The sequence below is a fragment of the Lineus longissimus genome, chromosome 10 (assembly GCF_910592395.1).
Source record: "Lineus longissimus chromosome 10, tnLinLong1.2, whole genome shotgun sequence".
Classification (NCBI taxonomy): Eukaryota; Metazoa; Nemertea; class Pilidiophora; order Heteronemertea; family Lineidae; genus Lineus; species Lineus longissimus.
The window spans coordinates 5266675-5293278 of NC_088317.1; the positions used below are offsets into that span (position 1 = coordinate 5266675).

Sequence of the window (26604 nt, forward strand, 5' to 3'; positions counted from 1 at the left end):
GTATGTTGTATCGGTAGCTTTACAGAAAAGAAGTGTCAGAGAGGATGAGACTTCTCCATGGACAACTGTGGTATGTCCAGGCTGGGTTGTACAGCACAAGGATACAAAATGCTGTCTGTAATTGAGAGGTATCCTGATTTAACAGAGGTCAAAATAAATAGAAATTACCAGTTTGGGACTAACACCACTGCCTTTTTTTTTAATAAGGTAGAGATTACAGGAGTCAACAAAATTAATTTTATTGAGAGAAATTGACCTGTCCTGCAGGTGATTGGAATTTACAATACAAAGGGTCGTTTTTCATGACATTGTGCTCTACTGCGTATTCCTAGTGAGTCGATCTGGAACCAATCTATCCTTGGCGCAGACAGGTTCAAATTAGCTATATCTTGAATAGATTGAATTGCGATGAAAATCTAATGCAATAAAGGAGCAATATCGAAGAGACAAATTAATCAAACCAAATGTCCACAGACTCGGACCCTGAAATGGCATGATGTATGCGTGCATATAAAAGTATCAATTGGTCCCATAGAGATGATGAGGCAATGTCAATATGCCTTGTTCCTTAGTCAGCAATATGCCCCTTTTTATACGGAGAAGAAGGAGAACCCAGATAGGCCTTCACATGTCGGCTTCCAAATGGCTCGAACCAACTGTACTATCACTACTATAAATCTAAAATGCGTGCTCCTCCTACATGTAGCAATGTCTCGGCCAAAAAGGCACTTAGTCGACAGGCAAGTTAGAAGTTCAGCACCGTGAGCAGCTCTTTGGTAAGCCATGTCAGGTTCTGCGCGCCTCTTCAGATACGTCATCAAGTATTGAAAGCTGTGGTGAGCTGAGCACATAAAAAGACCATGGTCACCTTAATTTGAAAATCCCTTCATAATCAAGGGCTACCTCTGACTAAAACAGCACAATAGACCACCAATTTGACCCCAGCTCCTAACTGCGGGGAAAACCCAAGTCCAGCAACCAAAAGTACCAAAAATACATTTTTTTTTACATTTGAACTGCACACATGCGTTTGTTTACAATTTCATTTCCCGCGAAATCTCGAAAATCAGGTGACCTGCAATCGTGGATTGAAAATAACATTAACCTGGGTTCAGCAGGTCAGCAGGTATACCGGCTGTTCCAATCATCCCCCTACAGCCAGCTGTTCAAAAGGTAATGTTATTCACCCCACAGGGAGTGCAGGTAATTGATTAAGCCCCTGCATAACTTAACAGCAATGCCAATGGCTTGGCTTCTGTGAGTGGTAAGGAGAATTGACAGTTTTTTTATGGGAGTAACATTATTGTGTTGCTTAAAACGTCTACTTTTTGGCTCACCGTAGGGGAGTCTATACAATACCGCAGTGTGCGTCGTCCGTCGTCGTCCGTCGTCGTCGTCGTCGTCGTTGTCCGTCGTATCCTAGTTCAAAAACAGTGGCACGTTTTTTAACCGCTAGGCCTATGAACTTAAAACTTTGTACACATGACCCCCTAGGTCAGATGACCCGTGACACTAAATTTCTATCCGATCTGATTCTCTACTTGGCCACCAGGGGGCCAAATGTGGATATCTAAAAAGTGTGATATCTCGCTTATTAGTGACTTGTTTTCGATAAAACTTTTGTGGTAGGTACTCATAGCAAGGATACATCATATATCTTACTGGTTTTTAATTTGATCTACTTTTCAAGGTCGCAGAGGTTAAATGGCGTGAATTGGCCGTTTGAGTGTAACTATGGCACGTTTCTCAACCACCAAAGCTATGAGCTTGAAACTTGGTACATATAACCCCCTATATCAGATAACCTCTGGTGCTGAATTTCAGCCTGATCTGATACTTGACTTTGCCACCAGGGGGCCAAAACAGAAAAAGTCAGAAGTGCAATAGCCTGCTTATTAGCAAATTGTTTTTGATGAAATTTTTATGACAGGGACCCCTAGCAAGGTTACCTCAGATGTTGCACGATTTTTCGGATTTGACCTACTTTTTAAGGTCGCAGAGGTCAAATGGCGTAAATTTGCCGTTTGAGTGTAACTATGGCCCGTTTCTCAACCGCAATAGTAATGAACTTGAAACTTTGAACAAATGACCCCCTAGGTCAGTTGACCTTTTACACTGAATTTTGGTTCGGTCTGATTATTGACTTGGCCACCAGGGGGCCCAAACTCAAAACTCAAAAAGTGTGATTTCTCGCTTATTACTGATTTGTTTTTGATAAAAGTTTCATGGTAGGTACTCCTAGCAAGGATACATCACATATCTTACAGGTTTTTGATTTGACCCACCTTTCAAGTTCACAGAGGTCAAAGTTGAAAACTTTACCGTTCTTGGTAAGTTTTGTCGTTGTTCAATGTAAAGAGTTTTAATTTTGTGTAATGATGCATCTAAGAAGCCACTATTTGTATGCCAAGTTTCAGCCAGATCGGAATTCAAATATGGCCGAAATTGCATGTTTTGTGGGTTTTTCCTCGTATTGTGGCAATCCAAAGGTCGTGAGTTCAAACCCCGGTCAAAGACAGCCAAAAATATTTTTATTTTTCATCTTTTCCTTTTTTCTTTTCTGAGTTCTATCTTACATTTTCTTCATTTTTTGATTTATTTGGTGCCATAGATTTAATAAGGCGGCCATCTTGGAAATCGTTTTTTGCCGATTGCTGTAGTGTAACGAGTGATGAAATTTTTATGGTCAGGTGGATGTGTCTACATCACACATCACCCTGGTTTGTTATTTGACCTACCTGTCAGGGTCACTGAGGTCAAAGTTAAAAATATATTCACCATTGTCATACTGTAGCACTTTCTGTAACTGTCTACTAAAAATACTTACGGTGAGCACAATGGTCCCTGGCCGTTTCATTACTCATGTAAGAATCGTAGTACTAATAATAACTTCAACTAATTTTCCGGTTATGATAACACAACACGCATCTTCATGATCATGATCTTTCTCAAACTAACTGAATGACCTAATCGCCTTGGACGCACAACCTAACCACATATCAATCCGCCCCGACGATCGACACATCCATTCGATTCGAGAACACTTGATAAAGTTTGATAAATAAACTAGAACTGAGATTTCACAGGAGCACCTGTGAATTCATGACTCCAGGATTGTTTTGAGGGCGATATCGTAAGAGTTTGTCTTGAGTATGGGGACCTGTGAAGGTCCGTGTCTGTGAGGCACCTGGGCCTGGGGAGAGAAGACCAGTTGAACGATGGGATCTGACACGGACACTACTAGTATTGATCTCATCATGGAGGTATTATTAAGTCTTAATAATACCTCCATGATCTCATTATATGAATACCATTTAATTACAAACAAGTGAAAACAGATCATATCATATTCCTTGGCATAAATTAAAATAGGAGTGCGGGAACAAGGTTTTTTAGCAGGAGCAAAGCGAGAACATTTTGCGCCGTCGTATTCCGATTTGACTGGTTAGTGGTGAAATCTGCTTTTAATTCTGCAAATTAACATATTTGTTTTACTAGTTCTAACGTTGTCTGAATTAAAGATGCTTTCCCAATGCTTGACTGGTCTGGCAAGAGGCATTGCCAGGAAAACGTGACGTCATTTTGGCCATTCTTCTTACCGCACGCCCTCCCTCACCGTAAAACTTCCTGACATGGTGTGAAGTGGGAGGGCGCACAATGGGAACCACACTGCCGCGATGTTAATAGTTTCTATTTATAGAATTCAGCGGCAGAGATTTTAAGCATGGAAAAAGTAGATTAACTCGGCTAATCTCAATGGATTTTACTCAGGAATGTTTTCAAGGCGAGAGAAACATCTGATTTAAGTCCTGCGCTTATTAGATTTCATGTTCATGCCGAAGATTGGCCTAAAACGTGGACGAAAAGAGTGCATTATCGAGTGTTGGAGAGGTCACGTGATTGGACGAGAAACCTGAGCGAAAACAATACTGACTCCAGCTCACAGTCATAACAAAGTTTTCGTGCTTTTACAAGCGGTCAACATCAATGGCTATAATATACTCCTGCAGAATAGTAGAACTAATAGAACTAATTTCCGAAGTTTCCAATAGTTTGAACACAAATCAGAACATCACCCATCAGCTGGACTCAGATCTGCATAAATTACGATAAATAATGAGGTCGTCGCTTCAATTTCGCAAAGAAAGTTGACTCCGTTAGAAGGTTGTTTTGACCAAATTCCGTTGAACTCATCGTTATGAGGGCATTTGAACACATTCTCGTTGATCTTTTCCATAAACGTGTGAAGTTTCGTACCAAAATACATTTCCGTAAAGGCTTAAAAAAGAAAATTTGTCACTTACAAAATCATCGCTCCGGTAGAAATAAAAAGGTCACCGCCATTTTCTTGATGATAGTAGGCTACTCCACTGGTAACCTCGGCGGGAAATTTAAAGTGGAATCATCCGGGGTCAAACAACAGTTTTGCTCACTACCGCCAACTGGTAATATAAATCGACACTAATCTATTTTATATCAAAACTTCTGTATCATGAAGACCTTTTCAACTTTATTTCAAGCTTTTATCTGCTGGAATAGAGCGTCAAAAAAATGTTTTTTCAATTACGCATTTTGCCCCCTGGGGAGCTGAATTTGAGTCGAATCGCCCAAATTTTTTTCCGTTAGCAACATTTTCTGCCATGTTTATAAGTAAGACTAGATTTGAAGTGCCTCGGTTGTATGATTACAAAATGCCCAATTTTGTCCACGGATGGATGGATGGATGGATGGACGGACACCACTCGAATAGCTATTTGACTAGCTCAGCTGACTTTGTCAGCTGAGCTAAAAATTCTGTCATAGCATCAGGATTAGCCTCTGCCCCTTTAGGGGTTCCACCTGGCCTCATCAGTTGCCTCGGGGTAGTCGCCCCCCTTCCACGTCCTATTGGAGTATCCATAATCACACTAATAGACCTACTTTCTAACAGAACACACTTTCTGTCTCCAAAAATAAACCCTTCAGACTTGTGAACTCCCACAAAATAGGCCTGCAACCACAGCTCAGTGGACTTAACCTGACCAAAATTTATTTATTGATCTTGCAATAATCTGCTCCCCACTGACACACTATACTACTATCAATGTATCTGTGACGACATGCCAGCGTATCGAACTCACTTCGGAAACTTAGGTCACCACGATTTCAGAACAGTGCATAATAATATCAACAAGAGGCCCAAGGGCCTGGCGCTCAGCTGAAATGGCTAGGTGAAGGCAAGGGCCAAGTGTGTGTCGGTACCGTTATTATGAGGCAACGTGAAGCTATAACGTCTAGCACGCAGAAGTGCTGGTGCGAAGACCTTCTTGCTATATCAGTGCATGCTGAAGTACTGAGTTGACGTCACCCTGCTATATGACGTAAAGTCATTTCTATTGCCGTTACAGTAGTGGGGTGTGTGATGACGTCAAGGAGTTGTGTGGTGACGTCAAAGAGTGGAGTCCTTGTCTTCATGCAGCGTAGGTGGAACTACTAACATGCACATGGACACAAGGTACATAATTATTACAGTGTATTTTGTGAGGTGGGGCCTGGTGCTTTACAATGGTCAAATGAACCGACTGTTGTCTGGACATTGATGAAGTGGATGCAGCCAAATGTTTGGGACGGTCTTTTTTGTATGTGAAGAAAAGAAGATAAAGAGTTGGTTAACAAAATGAACTTTATTGGTGTGACAGATATTTGATGCCTTTCGGCAGATATTTGAAGCGCCTTGCGGCAGATATTTGTTGCCTTGCGGCAGATATTTGATAACGCTCTCCGGGAATGGAAAGCAGTAAAACGAGTAAGCACACCTTACTCTGAATGTGGGAACAGCAAGTGCTTTCCTGGACTTGAAATGTGCCAACGACTCCTCTTGCAATAACCAACAACAGTAAATCTGTAAAAAAAGAGAAGAGAAATTAACACTGACTGAATAAAAAAGGGTGACATAGACGGGGAAATGTACACCACCGGATACAGTCTGTGCTTGACCAGGCATCGGTCAGATGATATCCTGAACAAGGCATCTATGGAAGCAAATCCAGAAAGAGACTTAACCTTTGAAGGGCACACTTATTACTCAGTGAAAAGTCAGTCCTGTGGGCTGTTTTCCAATTCAAAATAAAAGTGTAACCTCTTTAAATTAGTCTCACAGACTGAACCATAACACTCAACAGCCAACCGTGCCCACATGATGTGAGCCGAGAGCTGGGCTTAAAGATGAGCGAGTGGTGTACTACATTTTGAAAATTGTCTATCGTCTACGACATGTGACAGAACAGGATCTAGTGGACTTAATGATGAGGTACTATCAAATAAGGTGTCCATCAATTGAATCATGAGGGCCTGTTGGGTTATCCTCTTAGTCTTAGGCTATCGTTTTTGTCTTTTTTTACAGCCAACAGTACAACCATGCACAGCGCAGTGTACAGACAGTACAGGATTGCAAACCAAAAACATGAGCATTGCTGCCTAACGAAACTGCAGTGGAATTCATACTACGATGTCATAATGTGACTTTCAAAATAATTTTTTTCACGGCCAATGACCAGACAGGGAGAAAACAAACGTAAATGGCGAGATTTGTTGCAAAATTGCCAACCACAACAACTCAGGGACCGTAGCCAAAATGGCCGACGGCGAATTCTCCGGTCGCTCGCGCAGTCCATAAACAAGCATCAATTTTACCAACTTTGGGTGCAAGCTTGGTCATCAAAGTTACAGAACTGTTAGAAATACATCTAAACAACATAAATATACAGTTAAAAGTGCATAAAAATCCCGTTTCAACCTCGGGGCGCTACCTTTTTTTCTCCGCCAGACTTCGGGCCCTACCAGTCGTTATTTAGTGCGACCGCCACCAGAGTGTTTATCAAGATCTTTCGCCGTTTTAATTGCGCGTTTTAGGCAGATCAATCAATTATTACATGCATGCATTATATATCACCGAAATGATAATTGCGTAGGCTATTTGAAACTAAGTTCAGATATTATTTTCGATCTTTGAACTGAATTAAGGCGAGTGATTCTTGACACCCGGTCGACAAATCAGGACTTGCAAAATTCACGTGAGATCGCTTGCATCATCGGCACGTTTGAAAGCCGAATTTCACAAATTCCACAAATATTTATCACATACTATATGTATCACCACAAAGGTAACTCTCTAGACTATTTGAAACCAAGTTCAGATACTTATTTTCACAAAAATTCGAAGCTATGCAAGCGATTTTTCAGTGGTAGAGATCGACGGAAACAAATTTCTCGCTCTAAAATGACATGAGACGAGCACCAACTTTCGCTAATTTGTGCACAAAATTTCCGCAATATTATAAACAAGAGGCCCAAGGGCCTGGCGCTCAGCTGAAATGGATAGGTGAAGGCAAGGGCCAAGTGTGTGTCGGTACCGTTATTATGAGGCAACGAGACGCTATAACGTCTAGCACGCAGAAGTGCTGGTGCGAAATACCTTCTTGCTATATCAGTGCATGCTGAAGTACTGAGTTGACGTCACCCTGCTATTATGACGTAAAGTCATTCAACAGCCAACCTTGCCCACATGATGTGAGCCGAGAGCTGGGCTTAAAGATGAGCGAGTGGTGTACTACATTTTGAAAATTGTCTATCGTCTACTACATATGACAGAACAGGATCTAGTGGACTTAATGATGAGGTACTATCAAATAAGGTTTCCATCAAATGAATCATGAGGGCCTGTTGAGTTATCCTCTAAGCCTGTATCCTATGGGGCTAGGCTATCGTTTTGGTCTTTTTTACAGCCTACAGTACAGCCAAGCACAGCGCAGTGTACAGACAGTACAGGATTGCCAACCAAAAACATGAGCATTGCTGCCTAACGAAACTGCAGTGGAATTCATGCTACGATGTCATAATGTGACTTTCAAAATAATTGTTGTCACGGCCAATGACCAGACAGGGAGAAAACAAACGTAAATGGCGAGATTTGTTGCAAAATTGCCAACCACAACAACTCAGGGACCGTAGCCAAAATGGCCGACGGCGAATTCTCCGGTCGCTCGCGCAGTCCATAAACAAGCACCAATTTTACCAACTTTAGGTGCAAGCTTGGTCATCAAAGTTACAGAACTGAAATACATCTAAACAACATATATATACAGTTAAAAGTGCATAAAAATCCCGTTTCAACCTCCGGGCGCTACCTTTCTTTCTCCGCCAGACGCCGGGCCCTACCGGTCGTTATTTAGTGCGACCGCCACCAGAGTGTTTATCAAGATCTTTCGCCGTTTTAATTGCGCATTTTAGGCAGATTAATCAATTATTACATGCATGCATTATATATCACCGAAATGATAATTGCGTAGGCTATTTGAAACTAAGTTCAGATATTACTTTCGTTTTTGAATTGAATTTAGGTGAGTGATTTTTGACACCCGGTCGACATATCAGGACTTTCAAAATTCACGCGAGATCGCTTGCATCATCGGCACGTTGAAAACCGAATTTCACAAATTCCACAAATATTTATCACATACCATATGTACCACCACAAAGGTAACTCTCTAGACTATTTGAAACCAAGTTCAGATACTTATTTTCACAAAAATTCGAAGCTATGCAAGCGATTTTTCAGTGGTAGGCCTAGAGATCGACGGAAACAAATTTCTCGCTCTAAAATGACATGAGACGAGCACCAACTTTCGCTAATTTGTGCACAAAATTTCCGCAATATTATAAAAAAACTATTGATAAATCTGAATTATATAGACTCTTTTCAGTACCTAAACAAATTTCAGGCACATGGTCATGTTGATTAAAAGAGTATCAACCGATTGAACATGAGAAAGTTCAATCACCTTCATTGAAGCAGCGACTATACTGCCATTTTTAAATGGTGGCATCTCTTCTATCCATCAGCCAATCAGCGGCACTGCTTGCAAAAAGTTGAGCCACCGCCAAATTTGAAATCACCAAAATTCAGTCAATGTGCCTGCAGCGCCAACTGGCGGTGAAAACTATATTAATTCCATTAAAAGTAAAAAATGAAAAAATATTTAAAAATATTCAGCCACATTTGAAAACAATATTTGCTCTGTGGACCGAGGTTAAAAGGGAAAGAAATCTAAACGCGAAATGACCTCATTCTCTTAATACAGGTCGGATCGCGCTGATTTTTCTTTTTTTGAGTTCACCTTGGGCAACTCCTAATTTAGCACCGTCAACGAAGTGGCTAGGCGTTCCCGATCAGAAATGTCCAATTTTGTCCACAGATGGGTCCCTAGATGGATGGATTGCAGGACGGACACCATTTGAACAGCTATTCTACTAGCTCCGCTGACTTTGTCAGCTGAGCTAAAAACAGTTCACCCTAACCGGCCTCCGTACAAAAACAAGCATGGGGTTGGTCAATACGAACGCACGTACAATTACAAACGCAGTTTTCGGCTCTATTTTTGCTGTCACGAGTCTGCAACTAGCTTACACATCATGTACACATGCTAAATTACAGTAAGCAAGTTTCTATACACGTTGCTTCATTGTATTTGACGGCACAAACAGGACAAATCTAGCTATGGTCTCCCATTATGCTTACATGCATTGAATCAGAATACGCGGGTCGAGCGCGGCAACCGAGCGCGATGACACAACCATTCCTGCCTTCAAATTTTAATTTGGGTTCTTTTTAAGCCCCCCTCTTAGGAGGGGCTCTTAAGATACACGTGTGTGCGGGAGTATATAATGTAAATGAATGAAGAGAAATAAAGAGAGTAACTATATTGTATATCCAACAAACAATTTTTTTTGGTATTTTTCTGAATTAACTCCGTTGAGTTTACCGATTTCTCCGCGATCTTCCGGTGGTGGTTGCTATCCCATTGGTTGAAATTAAGTTAAATTAAATTTAAATCTTCATGGGAATCGCTACATCATATGCCTAAGAAATTGGCCAATTATATTAATATTTTTATTAGAGAAATATCCGTCCTAAATAATGACAGAAAAGGGTGGTTTATTTCAATTTTGTGTCGACATGATCGAGGTCACGTGACATAAAAACAAAACAATCGCACACACCCGTCCAAAAAAGGCACTTTAAGAAAAACAAATACGTTTTTCCAGCTTAAAACCACACTGACGACTAAGTTATATTGGTCTTCTGCCCAAATCTGAAGTATCAAATTGAATCACAAACTAGAACTAGCTCTATTTAGCAAAAGTTGCGTGAAAAATTCGGGTGAGCGACATACTGCACCCTAGCGGCCAATAATTAAACTACTTTCAGCCGTCTCCTCCGGTCTCGTTAGGGAGTTTTTCCCAAATGTACGCGATGATGACGTGCCCCATTAACAGGACGTAACATCTATTTTAAAATGCGTTTCCAAAGTGAATGCATGAGGACAACCTATTTGTGTCGTATATCACTGGAAACGCCCGATTCCCGTGAATAAGGACAATCACAATGTATTACATTACCAAAACAAAAATGTGTCGGAAGGAACTATATGGATGGTCCCATCGCACCCCCCCCCTCCAGCAGTATGACACAGAAGGGCTAGTTGACTGTCCACCGGGGGGGTTTGGGGGGAGCTTCCCCCCAACGCACTGGTAAAAACCTATGTCGACGGAGGGGGGTTTGGGGGGTGTCCCCCCCATTGTAACAGCTGTAGTTGTTAGAGCTTGCACTTAACATATGCTCGTAGGGGGGTTCGGGGGAGCTCCCCCGACCTAAAGGGGGGCTCACTAAGTCCTTGACTTTACATATTAAATCCTATACGCTGTCACCACTGTAATGTCCTTTGATTTGCCTTCTTTGGTACTCGATATACATGATATAGTGAACTAATGAACTTGCAAATCGGCTTTAATGTTCAACTCGTGTCTCGTCTCGCTCGTCGACTACCATAACAACAACAATGCACCGTTTTCGCCCCGGCCGCAACACGGGCCGAAGACAGATTGGGGTGGCTCGGGACACCACACATGCAGACTAATGTACTAAGGCACTACAGACATATACGTGTAGAATCCATTTTTCCCGGACATTCTTTCCTCGGACACTTCAAACTACTACACCGGTGCATCTAAACTTCAAAGCCAAAATCTTACAAGGAGGAGACTTTAGGATTGACATTCACAGCCGGTAAGTCGGCATGAAATCTTCGTGGTTTGACGCAAATTGTGAAACAGCAGGAATAAGTTATAAAATTGTGGAATATATATACGTTCGTTTAGTATTGCAATATGAATACGTGTAGATCTACAATCGATAAACATTTTCCAGTACAATATTTTTGGACACTTTCCCCATTTATTCGTACGTAAACTATATTATACGTACGTAAACTATATGTATATGAAAAAAAGCTTGAATGCATTTACGAAACAAGAGGTCAGAGAGATTGCGGAACGTGAAAGGGTGACTGGAAGGTGCTTAACGATGGTACTAAGAAGATCAAGATATACCATCAGTTTGTACTAATATATTCTAACACTTCAAAATGTTAAAGGCCCTTTGCCAGATACGCCGGTACCACCCAGGGGCGGCAAAACAAACCATCTTTACAATAGATCTTAACGGTAAAAGACGCCAGACAATAAAGAGTAGCAAATGCTTTTATCTAAGACTCCATGTACATTTACACTAGGCCTTTCGGTAAAAAAACTGAAGTTGAAGCATTTGCTAGTCTTTATTCTATTACTTTATCTAATGTATCGTCGTATATACTGTTTATGTGATATTTTTATGTGCAATTTCTCCCCTGTGGAGGTTACAATAAATAATACTAAATAATAATAATAAAAATTCATATCACCCATTGGCTCGAGAGGCATTGTCTGGCGTCATTGACCTATTGTAAAGATAGTTTGCTTTGCCTACCCTATAGGTGGTACCAGGTACTCTATAGGTGGTATCTGGCAAATGGCCTATTAGGCCGAAACAGTGATACCAGTGACAACGGTGTTCAATCACTGTGACCCGTTTTGGTGGCAGCGGTAACCGTTAGGCAACCTTCCGTTGGTGCAAAATATAGAAGCCGTCAAGTGAGGGATTCTAGAACAAAAAATGATACCTCACAACAAGTGTGGATAACTTAGCACATGCCTGAATAAGGCTTTTCGCTGAGGGCCATAAATCCATACCGCAGATGCAAATGTACATTTAATTTCACTTCTATACCTGAATGCGAGCTTGTCGGTTTCATTGTTATAATGAAATGTCCGTAATGTTCTCAGAGTCTGATCCTTGATTTGTTTTTTTGTGATATCAGCAGTGCACCATGGGTTGCTTCTGGTCCATAAGTATGCCATCCACCTTCAGATATCTTTCGTCACAATTTGCTATTTGCTTTAGTGGCAGACGCCACAGCCCAGCAAAGGAAACGTTACGGCCATCCAAACTCAAACACAACTGAGGGGCGAGTTTGAATGGAGGGATTTCCAAATTCAGCTCGTGAGTTCGGCCATGCATTTCAATGTCATTCGAAAATGGTATATTCAGACGAGTGAACGACCATGTTGTCGTCAGAATATACCGACTTCCGGATGATTCAAAATGGCTGAGCGCCCGCATGGCATCTTTTATAGTTAGATGTTGCAAGCAATGCCTGTTGAGAATCAAGTCAAATGGCCCATCTTTAAAGTTCAAAGGCGATTTTACGATATCGTGGACGAAAAAGTCTCTGTTTTTCATACCCTGAAACGTTTCCTGGTGAATCCGGATCAAATCGGGTACAATATCAACTCCGGAGAATGGATATCCGGTCTTAGTTGAAGAAATTTGGACATCCATGCCATGTCACCACAGGGGGCGTCTAAAATGCGGACGGTGTCTCTCCCTAATTTATTTTTTATCCTTTCCACGATCACGTGTAACATTGCGATCATTCTTTGAGCGTTCTCCAAAGTGGATCCTGGGCCCGAGGCTTGATAAAATCACAAAAATTTTTAGAGAATTTTATAGATCCATGATAAAACCTGGACCGAACCACCTATACACATGTACCACAACACTTGTGATTCTCTGGTGATATTTTTTCTCCTCTATTTGCCACTTTCCACAAGCAGAAATCATGTAGGACTTCCTGTCAGGTGACAGGTTGTGACCAATCGAAACGCCCGTATATGATTATGGCCGTGCTGTCTGTGCCGATGAAGCATGGTAGCTCTCTTCTAATTGGTCAATACCTGTCAGGAAGTCTCAAATTGCAGCTTGAGGAAAGTGGCGAATGCCCATCGCTGCTACAAAATATACATATTAAGCTGATATGTGCACGTTGTAATTTATAAGCTCTCAAAAAAAACGCGAAACGGTGAAACTTGGCTGGAAGTTCTCCGATTACCAACACGGTTTATCGATGAGTGATCATATCAACCAGTATATTATCAAAGTGAAGGAGGTGGTATCGGCAACATAACGTGCAACAGTCGTTCGCCATTTTGAGGACAATACGACATCGAACCGGATAATCGTAAAACGTGTAGCCGCTACATGATAAAACGACGTCGCCTCTCGTAAAATCATGAAATTTCGCCGTTCCTTCATGAGAATAATACGACGTCCATTCTGATACTCTACCATTTTTGATAAAATGGAGGCTAACACAACGGTTAGTTTGCTGCCGACACGGACCTATTCTTTATTAGAAGCTCTAAAACTCCTAGGATTAAGTTGTCTGACTGGCTACACGATACAGCCCATCTCAGATTTTCAAGACTACCTTATATTCATCCTTCAAGTCCCGATGATGCTCCTCATTACCCCCGTCGGCCTGGTTTGTAATGGTCTGGCTTTCCTTGTCATCGGCCGTCAGCGCCCGTTCACATCAACTAGTATTTTTCTCCGAGCTTTGGCTGTGGCCGACAGCATCGTTCTGACAGCTGATATTTTTCGCTTAACCATACGTCGTTTGAACGATTACGTAATTTTGATGAGCTCATTTATGGAATTCTACCATCACGGATATGGGTATATCAAGGCATTGCGATCGTTTGGTAAGACAGCGTCCATCTACCTCACTGTATGCGTCGCGGTCGAGCGTTTCGTAGCTGTCTGCAGGCCGTTACGGGCAAGCTCGATATGTACGAAAAGAAACGCTTACATCGCCGTCGGGTGTGTTTTCTTCGGTTCATTTCTGTACCGAATCCCCATCCCGTTTGGCTACACCGTTAAACTCTATATCAATTATTGTGAGTTAGGTAGGATGAGACCAAAATATCTTCATTCTGCGCTTTACAACAATCCAATATACTACATTGGTTATGTGCTTATCCTTGCAATTATCATAAAAGCAGTTATACCAATGCCAATTCTCTTGTCCATTACCGCCGCGGTATTAAGGTCTCTCAGAACACCAGGTAAGGACGGAGCTAGGTTAAGACACACAAGCAATCGAAACGAAGGAACGAGTTCAGCCACAGCAAAAGTGATGGCAGTTGTGATATCATACATAATACTGGAAACGCTAGGCGCCATTTATGATTTGATGAGTATCGTCAGGCATGCCAACGACGGGTTAATTGACCCTGCGTTAAGAACTTATCTTTATCATATAAGCTATTCTCTAGCGGAATTTAATTGCTTCATCAATTTCTTCATGTATTGTGCTACTGGTCGACAGTTTAGGAAAGGTGTGAAGGAGCTGGTCTGCATATCCAAACCGAAAAGGCGAAACTGATGTCCTGCCGCATGAGCCTAACTATTCTGTCGATGCCATGGCTTAAAAGATCCAGTCCCATGACAAAGACTTTGATTCAGTTCCTCCATTTCATATCAAGTTTCGTAAAACAAGCTGTACTCAATTTCTGTACTCAATTTCTTATTGTGAGTTAGGTAGGATACGACCCACATATGCTTATTCTGAACTTTACTTCAATCCAATAAATACTACATTGGTTATGTGCTTATCCTTGCAATTATCATCAAAGCATTTATACCAATGCCATTTCTCGTGTACATTAACTCAGCGGTGACGATGATATGTGGAAAAGGGTTAAAACGGCAACGGTAAAAAACCCGCAAAAAGACAACATGAGAAGAAGGCAACATGAGGATAAAAGAAGTACAACCGAAGTTTAAACCATTTTACTGCATAAAATGGTTTAAACTTCGGTTTCGTCGTGACTACTGTGTAGACGGTATTTAGCCGTTTTTGGTGCGTCTGTTTCACAAAGGCCGATTACATCTAATATAGGCCTTTTGCGGCTAAATATCGTCCACACAGTTTGTTGAAGAATGAAACAAGAAAAGGACCTTTGGACAACGTTTTGTGATGCGCTAACCTATTGTTCTTCCAAATTGATCATTTCAATTGGGATCGACCGACCTTGTGCATAATTTCATCCATATTCTTCAATATTTAGAAACAGTCTTCGATCGATGAAACTAGAGAGACTTGGCCATGATCGTCCGATATTATTGGCATTACGTTACTTTTTCTTGTTTCCGGTTTATTGAGTCACGTGATGTTACTACGAACTGACGAGCAGTTATCACAATGAATGAAACGGCCAGGGGCCATTGTACTCACCGTATAGGTATTTGGTGGTTAGAAATTCATCCTGGTTAAGAAAGATGCTACAAGTATAGGTCAAATCAAAGTCGGTATGACATGTGATGTATCCTTGCTTGGAGTACCTACCATAAAAATATCATCTAAAAAAGTCACTAATGAGCGAGATATTGTACTTTTTACCTCTTTTAGTTTTAGCCCCCTTGTGGCCTAGTCTAGAATCAGATCGGACCGAAATTAAATGTCAGAGGTTACATGACATAGGGAGTCATGTGGTATCAAAGCTACGACGACGGACGACGACGACGACGACAGACGACGGACGACGGACACAGCGGTATTGTAGGTCACGCACATGTATTAAGCCAATCAAATAAGATAGGAGACAAATTTTCTCCCTGTCTAACACCAATGTTACTAACAAAAAAGTCTGAAACTTTACCATTACAGCTTATACAGGATTTGATATCTTGGTACATTGCTTTGATGACCTCAAAAATTTTGCCCTTTACACCACTCTTGAAAAGCTTTTGCCACAAACCACAAACCAAGTACTACCGGCTGGTGGCGCCACCCCACCGAAGCGGATCGCACTAAGGAGCCCCGGATCACTACAACATGGAAAGGCGTTCGTGTTGCAAAAACGTGGCGATTGTGTTCTTTCTAACCGCAGCTTGATGGCGGACGACGGACTGTACACCACGTTATGTTTCCACCTCGCTGGTTGATATGGTCACACTCATCGAAAAACAGCATTTGCTAATCGGAGAACATCCAATCCAATCAAGTATCATTATCTCCCCTTTTTTTCGCCGGGAGTCTAAAGATTATCCCACATGTGAAGCTGGGTTTATTCAATGCCTGACACTGGCACTGGCACTGAATAGTATTGGAGATGAGTTTAATTTTCTGTTTGAATGCAATGCTCTAACTGGCCTAAGAAGAGAATTCATCCTTAGATATTACAGAACTCATTATAATGCATTGAAGTTCTCTGAACTACTGAACACACAAAGAAAGTGGCTTTTGGTCAACGTAGCCAAATTCATCCATGAAGATTTTAAACTGTACTGTTCCCTTCCTGATGTTCATGCAGACTAATGTACTAAGGCACTACATAAATATACGTGTAGAATCCTTTTTCTCCCGGACATTCTTTCCTCGGACACTTCAAACTACTACACCGGTGCATCTAGACTTCAAAGCCAAAATCTTACAAGGAGGAGACTTTAGGATTGACATTCACAGCCGGTAAGTCGGCATGAAATATTCGTGGTTTGACGCAAATTGTGAAACAGCAGGAATAAGTTATAAAATTGTGGAATATATATACGTTCGTTTAGTATTGCGATATGAATACATGTAGATCTATAATCGATAAACATTTTCCAGTACAATATTTTTGGACACTTTCCCCATTTATTCATACATAAACTAGGGCCTACATATATATGAAAAAAACCTTGAATGCATTTACGAAACAAGAGTTCAGAGAGATAATACGGAACGTGAAAAGTTGAGATTCAAAGGGTGACTGGAAGGTGCTTAACGATTGTACTAAGAAGAAGCAAGATATACCACCAGTTGGTACTAATATTTTCTAACCACTTCAAAATGTTAAATGCCCTTTGCCTGATACGCCGGTACCACCAAGGGGCGGCAAAACAAACTATGTGACCACTGTGAGCGGAATTAGTAGTTTTATTTTTGAATTTCACAGGTTCCAACTTTTTCCGCCGTTTTGGAGTAGCCGGAGGGGGCGCTCAAGTGCTTTCGCCCAGAGATCAAGCATGAGTTTTATCTAATATTTTGTCTTCGCTTTGATGTGAAATTTACAACTGCAAAAAGAGAATATGCCGGGAAAGAGGTATATATTAAGAAAGGTAAATGTATAAAGACTACACTGAATGCATTAAAGTTGCATACTTGGCCGTAAGTGAGGCCTGTAGATGGGTTTTTATGATGCGTCTCGTGCGTTTATTCCCTCAAGATAGTGTGCCCGGTCGCCGCCAGGTAGCCCTAGCATCTTGACAGATGTGTAGATTGTTGAGTCCTAGGCTTGTTCGAACTTTATGAGAAGACTTGAGGTCTGACTTACTATTATTCTAGGCCCACTAGGTATTTTGGGTTGTTTTCACTTGCAGCTCATCCATTCCCGGAACTTGTTGACTGTTGTCATGTGTTTTATGTTTTGTTATCATTCTGTATTTACAGTTTTACGTCAAATCCGGCGTCCAATTGGAGTCATTAAAGAGAAAGGAGAATTTAGACAGAACACGTTTTATTTGGATTCTTTCGTAACACGCTAGCAGTGACAGTAAAACTCTCCGTGCCACTGATGTAAAGGCGAAGACAAGATGTATTGTGAAGATGATGATCAGCTCGAGGGACTGAATGCCCTAGCCGAAGCCGCTGGACGCCATACTCGGAGACGGAGCCAGACGGGCAACGACGCCCTTACGCTGGCCACCATGCGTGAATGTGAGTTAAGGGAGGAATAGCCAGACGGGACATTGAACTCGAGAAACTTAGGCTCAGTAGTGAGCTAGTAAGAGCAAGATCAGAACTAGACCTAGCACGTGCTACAGCTGCTCGGGCTGATGGTCATCAGCCACGTGAAGATATCGCTACAGTAATAGCCTCTCTTGCTGATGTGTTGCGTGATCAGCATCATGGCTTGCCTAGGAAGGAGCCAGAGGTGTTTAAGGGGGACATTTTTGCCTTCCCAGTTTGGCTCAACTCGTATCGTGTGCTGATAGACGAGTGATGCCCTAGTGTCGCTGATCATAACTATTATCTAGGTAAATACACCGGGGGTGAAGCGAGAAAAAGTATCGAGGGACTACTTGCCGTTAACAACAGCGAGTCCTACGACAAGGCAATGAGAATCCTTAGCCACAGATTTGGCGATAAACTGAAGTTGGCGAAATCGTTCAGAGAGAGAATTGAGAAGTGGCCGCCTGTAAAATTCGGAGATGGTAAAGCCTTGCGGGATTTGGCAGACCTCTTGGTTCAGTGCGAGACAGCAATGTCTACCCTTAGTCAACTCAAAGTTCTAGACGACCCGTGTGAGCAGCAAAAGATCATCGACAGGTTGCCACGTGGCATCCAGGATAAGTGGCTGGCCATTGTGGATAGGTGGCTCTATGATGACGATGATGATGTTGTGCATGACGACTATCCCCCTTTCTCCAGACTTTGCAAGTTCCTTACGAAACAGGCACGCATCGCCTGCAACCCACTCGTCGACAGGTCCCGCTAGACACTAGCGCAGCCCGTGAAGACAGCATCACATGACCATGGGAGACATGTGGTTCCTAATCCTAGGAACTCCACTACCAAGACGACAGCGTCTACATTTGCCTCTTCTTCGAATGATGGTGCAAAGGCAGCCGACAAGCCAGCTTCCTCCAACTACGTCTATGTCAAATGTGTCCCTTGCCCTGGATCCCACAGCCTGGATTTCTGCCCTGATTTCAAGAAACTGAACCTTAAAGAGAGACTGAACACTGTTAAAAAACATGGCTTTTGTTTGGGATGTTTTAAGTGGGGCCATAGGGTTCGAGATTGTAAACATAAGCGTAGGTGTGATAAGTGTGAACGTCTACATCCCACTTTGTTGCATGATAATTCATATAGGCCTAGTACTACTAGTAGTAGCGGTAACGCTGTCCAGAGTGTAGTTTCTCATCGAACCGAGTCTGGTGATGTTAGCGGGCCTGACTGTTCCTGGCACTCACTGATTGTGCCTGTACTCCTACACCATGAAGGCAATGCAGAGAACTGTGTGCTAGTGTATGCACTCTTGGATGAGCAGTCAGACGCCTGTTACATTATTGACTCTGTGCTTGAGAAAGTTGGTGTAGATGGTGAGAAAGTTGACTTGAGACTGGCTACTGTTCTTGGTGAAGACACTGGGTGAGTTTAAAGTAGGTGTTGGTGTTAGTGTTGGAGATTAGTGTTAGTGTCAGTGTTAATTTCAACCTCTGAGAACTAGGTGTCGTGTCACACCGGTGCTGGTGTTAGTGTTACACCGGTGTTAGTGTTAGTGTCAAGAGTGGCCATCTTGAAAAAGCTTTGGTTTCCATGGTTTTTGCTTTTTTCCAAGTTTTCAAAAGGTAGGCTATATCATTTATCTTCTAAACTTGGGAAGTCTAAATTATATTTCCAGTCCCTGTGCCACATTCAAATTTCCTGGGATGATTCCTTGAATCCATGTCCCTTAGTGGTAAGGACAAAGCCTGAAATTCGGCAGGTTCTGGCAGACGGATGTGTTGCTGAGCTATTTCTTGCATGTAGTCAGCAACTTCATGGGTATATTTCAGAGCAGTGCAGGTTGCTACCCCATGAGTATAAGCATGCTGCCTATAATAGCCTCCTGACGCCAGGTATGACAGAAAATGTCAATTCGCCGCTGGGATGAATTGAAAGAGGCCCCACCTTGTCCATGGGCCGATCTGTGGTGATGAAATTCAGTTGATAGCACCTGTATTTCATTATCTGTTAACCGCAAGTGTTTCTCTGCAGGCTCTGTAGATAAAGCAGCTCGTCTCACATGATTTGGTCGTCGATTCGGTCCCAAAATCCCTGCTACAACTTGTTGAAATGGTACAAATATCATATTCTCTTTTCTGATCCAAGATGGCTGCTAACACCAGTTGAGAGCTGTAAACTCTGGTCGGGTGTTATCCCTAGGGCTTTAGTGTTAGTACAATGGAAAATGGCTTGAAATTCTGGCCACGATAACACTGAGTAGAAATTAAGTCTGGTGTTAGTGTAACACTAACACTTTCTGGAACACCAAACACCGACTTTAAACTGAGATTAGCTGACACTCGGTGTTGACACTGAGCAGTTTATTTCTGGTGTAATCTTAGGGGTTAGTGTTAGTGTTAGTGTTAACACCCGGTGATAACACCTACTTTAAACTCACCCATTGTAACCAGTAAGAGAGTTAGCGGTGTGGTTATTAGAGGTTTAAACGAGTCTACTGATATAACGCTACCTGTTGCCTACACCCGTGATGTTATTCCCGCAAGAAGGTCACAAATTCCTAGACCTGAAACCGCTAGACAGTGGCGCCATCTCGAAGTTGTTGCAGACCGCCTCACACCTCATCTTGCCGAGGTGGAGATCGGTCTCCTTATTGGCACCAACTGTGTTAAAGCTATCCGCCCGTTGGAGATAGTAGCCGGCGAAGGCAATGATCCGTATGGTGTGAAAACAAATCTCGGATGGGGTGTGATTGGTTTGATGAACCGCAGCAGCGCAACCGGTGACGAGAATGTAGCTTCTTCTTTTAAAAACGTAGTCTCAACCCACTTTGCGTTCAGAACAAAGGTGAGGGAAATTTCCCCAAGTGAGGTTTCTAACATGTTTGATTGCGACTTCAACGAGATCCCTGGTAGTGGTGAAGCGATGTCCGTAGAAGACCGTAGATTCCTTGCCATAGTGAGTGATGCGATACGCCAACGTGAAGACGGACATTTCGACATGCCACTGCCCTTTAGAGAAGATGAGCTGAAACTTCCAAAAAACAGGAACCTTGCCCTGAATCGTCTCAACAGCCTCAAGTCAAAGATGAACAAGAACGCCAAATACAGCGAAGATTACCGTGGGTTCATGAAGAAACTCCTAGACAACGGCCATGCTGAACGTGTTCCCAGTGAGGAACTCAACTTGGAGGATGGCACAGTCTGTTACATTCCGCACCATGGGGTGTACCACCCGCGTAAACCTAATAAAATCCGTGTAGTGTTCGATTGCGCGGCTGAGTATGACGGAGAGGCACTGAACAAGCATCTCCTCCGTGGCCCAGATATGATTAATAATTTGACAGGGGCCCTGATTCGCTTCCGCAAGAACCCCATTGCATTTACTTGCGATATTGAAGGGATGTTTTACCAGGTAGGCGTACATCCCAAGCATCGAAACTACCTACGATTCTTCTGGTGGGAGAATGGCGATCTTGACAAACCGCTAGTTGAGTATCGTATGACTGTTCATTTGTTTGGTGCTACCTCGTCACCTGGTTGCGCAAACTTTGCGCTAAAGGCCACTGCCGAGAAATTCAAGGATGAATTCGATCCCAAGACGGTAGAGTTCATAAAACGGTCATTCTATGTCGACGATGGACTCCAGTCTGAGCTTACTACTGGGGAAATCATCCTCCTGGTTGTCAGTGGCAGAAGATTTATGCTCGAGGTGGATTCAATCTTCATGACTATGCGTGCAACCACAAGCAATTTGTGGACCAGATCCCGCTTGCCTCGAGAGCCAAAGATTTCCAGTGCATTGACCTGAATCACGATGACCTACCGACTGAGAGGACACTTGGAATCGTAAGACGTGTCCAGTCAGACACATTCGAGTTCCAGATTGAGATGAGGGACAAGCCCCTTACCAGGAGAGGGTTGTTATCGGTCATAAGTTCTGTTTACGATCCACTCGGGTTAGTTTCACCGTTCGTCCTCAAGGGCAAGAAAATCCTCAAGAACCTTTGCGAAACCGGAGCGGTCTGGGATGCTCCAACACCAGACGACATCAGACGTGAATGGGAACGCTGGATAGCAGATTTGAAAGATTTGGCTGATGTTAGTATTCCCCGTTGCTACAAAGGTGATGAGTTTGGCGAATTGAAATCTGCTGATCTTCACCACTTCAGTGATGCAAGCATGGAAGGCTATGGACAGTGTAGCTATGTCAGATTGACAGACGAGGAGGGAAGATGTGACACAGCGCTGGTCATGGCCAAGTCCAGGGTGACGCCATCGAAGACGGTTACAATTCCGAGGCTTGAATTGACCACGGCCGTTACATCAGCTAGGATTGCCAAGTTTCTGGATAAGGAGCTGGACTACAGCAACATAGAGCACCACTTCTATACAGATAGCCAGGTGGTTTTAGGGTATATTGGGAATGAAAGCAGGAAATTTCACATTTTCGTAGCAAACCGTGTACAGGAAATCCGTGATTCCACCTCGCCCTCAAACTGGAGATATGTTGACACCGACCAGAACCCAGCAGACTATGCTTCAGAGGCATGAGCGTGGGTGAGCTGAAGGATTGCAGTGTATGGTTGAAGGGGCCTCCGTTCTTGAAGACTGGTATCCTGCCCACTCCTGAGGACCACCACCCGGTTTCTCCAGAAGATCCAGAGCTCAAGAAGACCGTCCTTAGAACCAAGGTGGATGTTGTGCAGTATGGGGACATGGCACATAGGTTTGATTACTACTCCTCATGGTTCAGGCTGAAGAGAGCTGTTGCCATCTGTAAGAATTACATGGAGAAGCTGAGGCTCAAGGACCGAGAGAAGTACACTCCAGTGACCACTGAAGACCAACAGCAGGCAGAAACGAGGATTCTCAGGTTCGTTCAACAGCAGTCCTATTCTTCTGAGATCGAGACACTGAAGAAGCAAAGGGATGAAAATTGGAAGGGAACGGTCAAAGGCAGAAGCAATCTCTACTCATTGGATCCTTTTTTAGATGATGAGATGGTCTTAAGAGTTGGAAGAGGAATGACCTTGAACAGCATAAGGCAAGCAGGTGTTTGGATCATACGGGCTAGAGTGGCTGTTACCTTGTTCATCATGAACTGCGTTGGATGCCGTAAGCTCAGGGGTGCACCATGTGGTCAGAATATGGCAGACCTGCCCATTGATAGATTGGAGCCCGACGCTCCCTTCACTTATTCCGCTGTCGATTTTTTTTGGGTCTTTCCTGATAAAGGGGGGGTGGCGCAGTACGTCAAAACGGTGGGGGTGCTCTTCAGTTGTTTGACAAGCCGTGCAATCCATCTAGAAACTGCCAATTTCCTCACAACCGATTTATTTCTCAACGCTTATAGGCGCTTTGTTTGTCGCAGAGGTTCTGTAGTAAAGTTGCGATGTGACAGGGGGACCAAATTTGTCGCTGGTCAAAATGAGCTGACCGCCGCCCTTAGTGAGATGGATCAAGATAAGATAAGACAAGAGTTACTCAAAGATGACTGCGATTGGATAAACTTTGACATGAATGTTCCCTGCGCCAGTCATATGGGTGGCGCTTGGGAGCACATGATCGGTTCCGCGAGAAATGTGCTCAACGCGCTCCTCAATCAACATGGTCACCAGCTCGATGATGAGCTTTTGCGTACGCTAGTAACTGAAACTGAAGCGATTGTCAACAGTCGTCCGTTGACTGTTATAGATACGCTGTCCGCTGATCTAGAGCCATTAGAGAGGTTGCGGACCGTCCCCATTCCCACTCCCACTCCGAGGTGATTCCGTTTTGGCGTATTACGTCATCACTTCACGAGGGATTTCCCCGTCTTGCTCCATGAACTCGGACGATTTTACAAGTTGGAGGCCGCGTATTCGTAAGTGTTCTCCCACTTGCTTTATCTTAGCTGTGTGTCCAAGACTAAGGGGTGGATAGATGGAGATGGCATAGGCTACCTACTCCACTTTAGTCTCCGACATGTTTGCCTTGGGAGGAGCTAGCCTAAGGCCAAGGGCTTAAAAACATGGCCAGATAGCTGAGATAGGCTGCACGTTTTCAATTAACCATTGCACTGGTCCAAAGAGAAAATACACGGCTACCTCCAGTCAAGATCATCTAGGCCTAGGCATGATCTGATGGCGATGCCAGGTGGGCATAGGCATCACTACGATATTGGAGAACAGGAAGACTCGCACGTCGTAGGCCTGTCGCCCCAAAATATAGTTTCATGAATGAAACTCTGTTCCCCTCTGTACTTTTTGGATCTAGTTATCTTAGGACTGAAGTAATTCGTAGTTTTACAATAGAAATACGCACATGTTACAGAGGAAACGGCTTTTTACTAGCTGTAAATGACCAAAATTGTAGAATATTTCGTCTGGGCAGAGACCTGTATTCATCCACGACCGGAAGTGTGGCACAGTCACATAGAGCTTATCAAAATGTCAAGTTTTGGTAAATACATGGCTGGGATGGACCAAAGTGGAATCAATTCTCAATCTGTGGTTGATTCTTAATCTACAGAGTCAGGCCATCACAGAAATATGCTTTTTGATAATATATTTAAGAAAATGTGGTCTCACTGGTCAGTTTAGAACTTGTACTTTGACAGGGCCATATCAATGCGCCAGTGACGTTTTGATGGATATGGTGTACGGAAATTTTTTTTTCTCAGGCAATCGTTATTGGAATTTTTTAAAACTTTATTATGCTATTGGCAAAGGGTTCTTCTTGACACGTATAAAATTTTGTGCAGATTGATTGGTCCAATGAGTACTTTTTTCACCAAAACCTATGCACAACAATGTACATGTAATGTACACATGTTTTAATAGAGGACTCTGGCCGTCTGCTTTATTTACTTTTTTTCTCGCACGTCGTTAATTTGGGTGATTTCCAGTTTGGCCGCGTGACTCGCAGGCTGGCCGAATGACGTCTCCCAACTCGGTTCCCGTTGGTGCGCTCAACCTACTTTTCGACGTCACGAGTTCCGAGAACGACTCGAGTTGAACTCGGAGTGGGAGTGGGAGTCGGGACGGTTCGCAACCTCTCTACTGTCTCCTAGTCGGCTGCTTACTCTCAAGTCTCAGGTTGTGAAACCACCATCAGGGGTCTATGTGCGTGAAGACGTCTATTGTAGAAGGAGGTGGCGCCGTGTTCAGTTCCTTGCCAATCAGTTCTGGACCCGCTGGCGCTCAGAGTTCCTGACCACTTACCAGTCGAGAAAGAAGTGGAACAAACCCAGGAAATATATTCGAGTCGGTGATGTGGTCCTGCTGATTGATGAGGGACTGGCGCGGTGTGACTGGCCTTTAGGACGTGTTGAGGATGTCTATCCTGGCGAGGATGGCCTAGTTAGGAAGGTGAAATTGTTTGCCAGGGGTAAAATGTATGAGCGCCCGGTTCACAAGCTGGTACTTTTGGTTGAGCAGAGTGACTAGATCATTGGACTGAGAGTTTTGTTACCCCATGCGAAGAAATTAGTGTAAAATAAGACAATGTTAGTACTTTCACCATTGTTAAGATGATAAGTTTCAGATGAAGGAGTTCATTTTTGAAGAAGGATGATTGAATCCTGTTTGTTGACAAGCTCATTGCATTTAGAGAGTTGAGTTGAGAACTTTGAACATTGAATGTTCTATCTACAGTGTTGTATAGTATTTCTTTAAAACGTGTGAAGGGAAATCAGTGTTTTGTATGGATCCAAGGGGATCATAGTGTATCCACTAAGAAAATCTTATTTTAGTTAAGAATTTTAGAAAGAGTACTTAGGAGGCATTTGCTATGCCTTGTGTCTAGTTGTGAACAACTTAGGATAGTGTGAAGCGTATGTTATAGCACTTTAGAGTGAAAGGCTTAAAGCTGAACTGTACTCTTTTAGTAAGAGTCATACGTTGAGTTACAATTGATGTTAACCATTTGGTTTAGGATTTGGTTAGTGAATTTCTGAGGACAATTTAGGAGAGGCACGTGACCGCTGTGAGCGGAATTAGTATTTTTATTTTTGAATTTCACCGGTTCCAACTTTTTCCGCCGTTTTGGAGTAGCCGGAGTAGCTCAAGTGTAGCTCAAGTGCTTTCGCCCAGAGATCAAGCATGAGTTTTATCTAATATTTTGTCTTCGCTTTGATGTGTAATTTACGACTGCAAAAAGAGAATATGCCGGGAAAGAGGTATATATTAAGAAAGGTAAATGTATAAAGACTACACTGAATGCATTAAAGTTGCATACTTGGCCGTAAGTGAGGCCTGTAGATGGGTTTTTGTGATGCGTCTCGTGCGTTTATTCCCTCAAGATAGTGTCCATAAGTATACTATCCACCTTCAGATATCTTTCGTCACAATTTGCTATTTGCTTTAGTGGCAGACGCCACAGCCCAGCAAAGGAAACGTTACGGCCATCCAAACTCAAACACAACGGAGGGGCGAGTTTGAATGGAGGGATTTCCAAATTCAGCTCGTGAGTTCGGCCATGCATTTCAATGTCATTCGAAAATGGTACATTCAGACGTGTGAACGACCATGTTGTCGTCAGGATATACCGACTTCCGGATGATTCAAAATGGCTGAGCGCCCGCATGGCATCTTTTGTAGTTAGATGTTGCAAGCAATGCCGGTTGAGAATCAAGTCAAATGGCCCATCTTTAAAGT

At 42.9% G+C, this 26604-nt stretch overlaps 2 protein-coding genes across 2 annotated transcripts; both read left to right on the plus strand.

Moving 5' to 3' along the window:
• Positions 1 to 21856: 21856 nt before the first annotated feature.
• Positions 21857 to 22519, plus strand: LOC135495055 (uncharacterized). Its single transcript, XM_064783461.1, has one exon. It carries the CDS (start codon positions 21857 to 21859, stop codon positions 22517 to 22519), a length of 663 nt encoding a protein of 220 aa, XP_064639531.1.
• Positions 22516 to 23736, plus strand: LOC135495056 (uncharacterized). Its single transcript, XM_064783463.1, has one exon. It carries the CDS (start codon positions 22516 to 22518, stop codon positions 23734 to 23736), a length of 1221 nt encoding a protein of 406 aa, XP_064639533.1.
• Positions 23737 to 26604: the final 2868 nt, after the last annotated feature.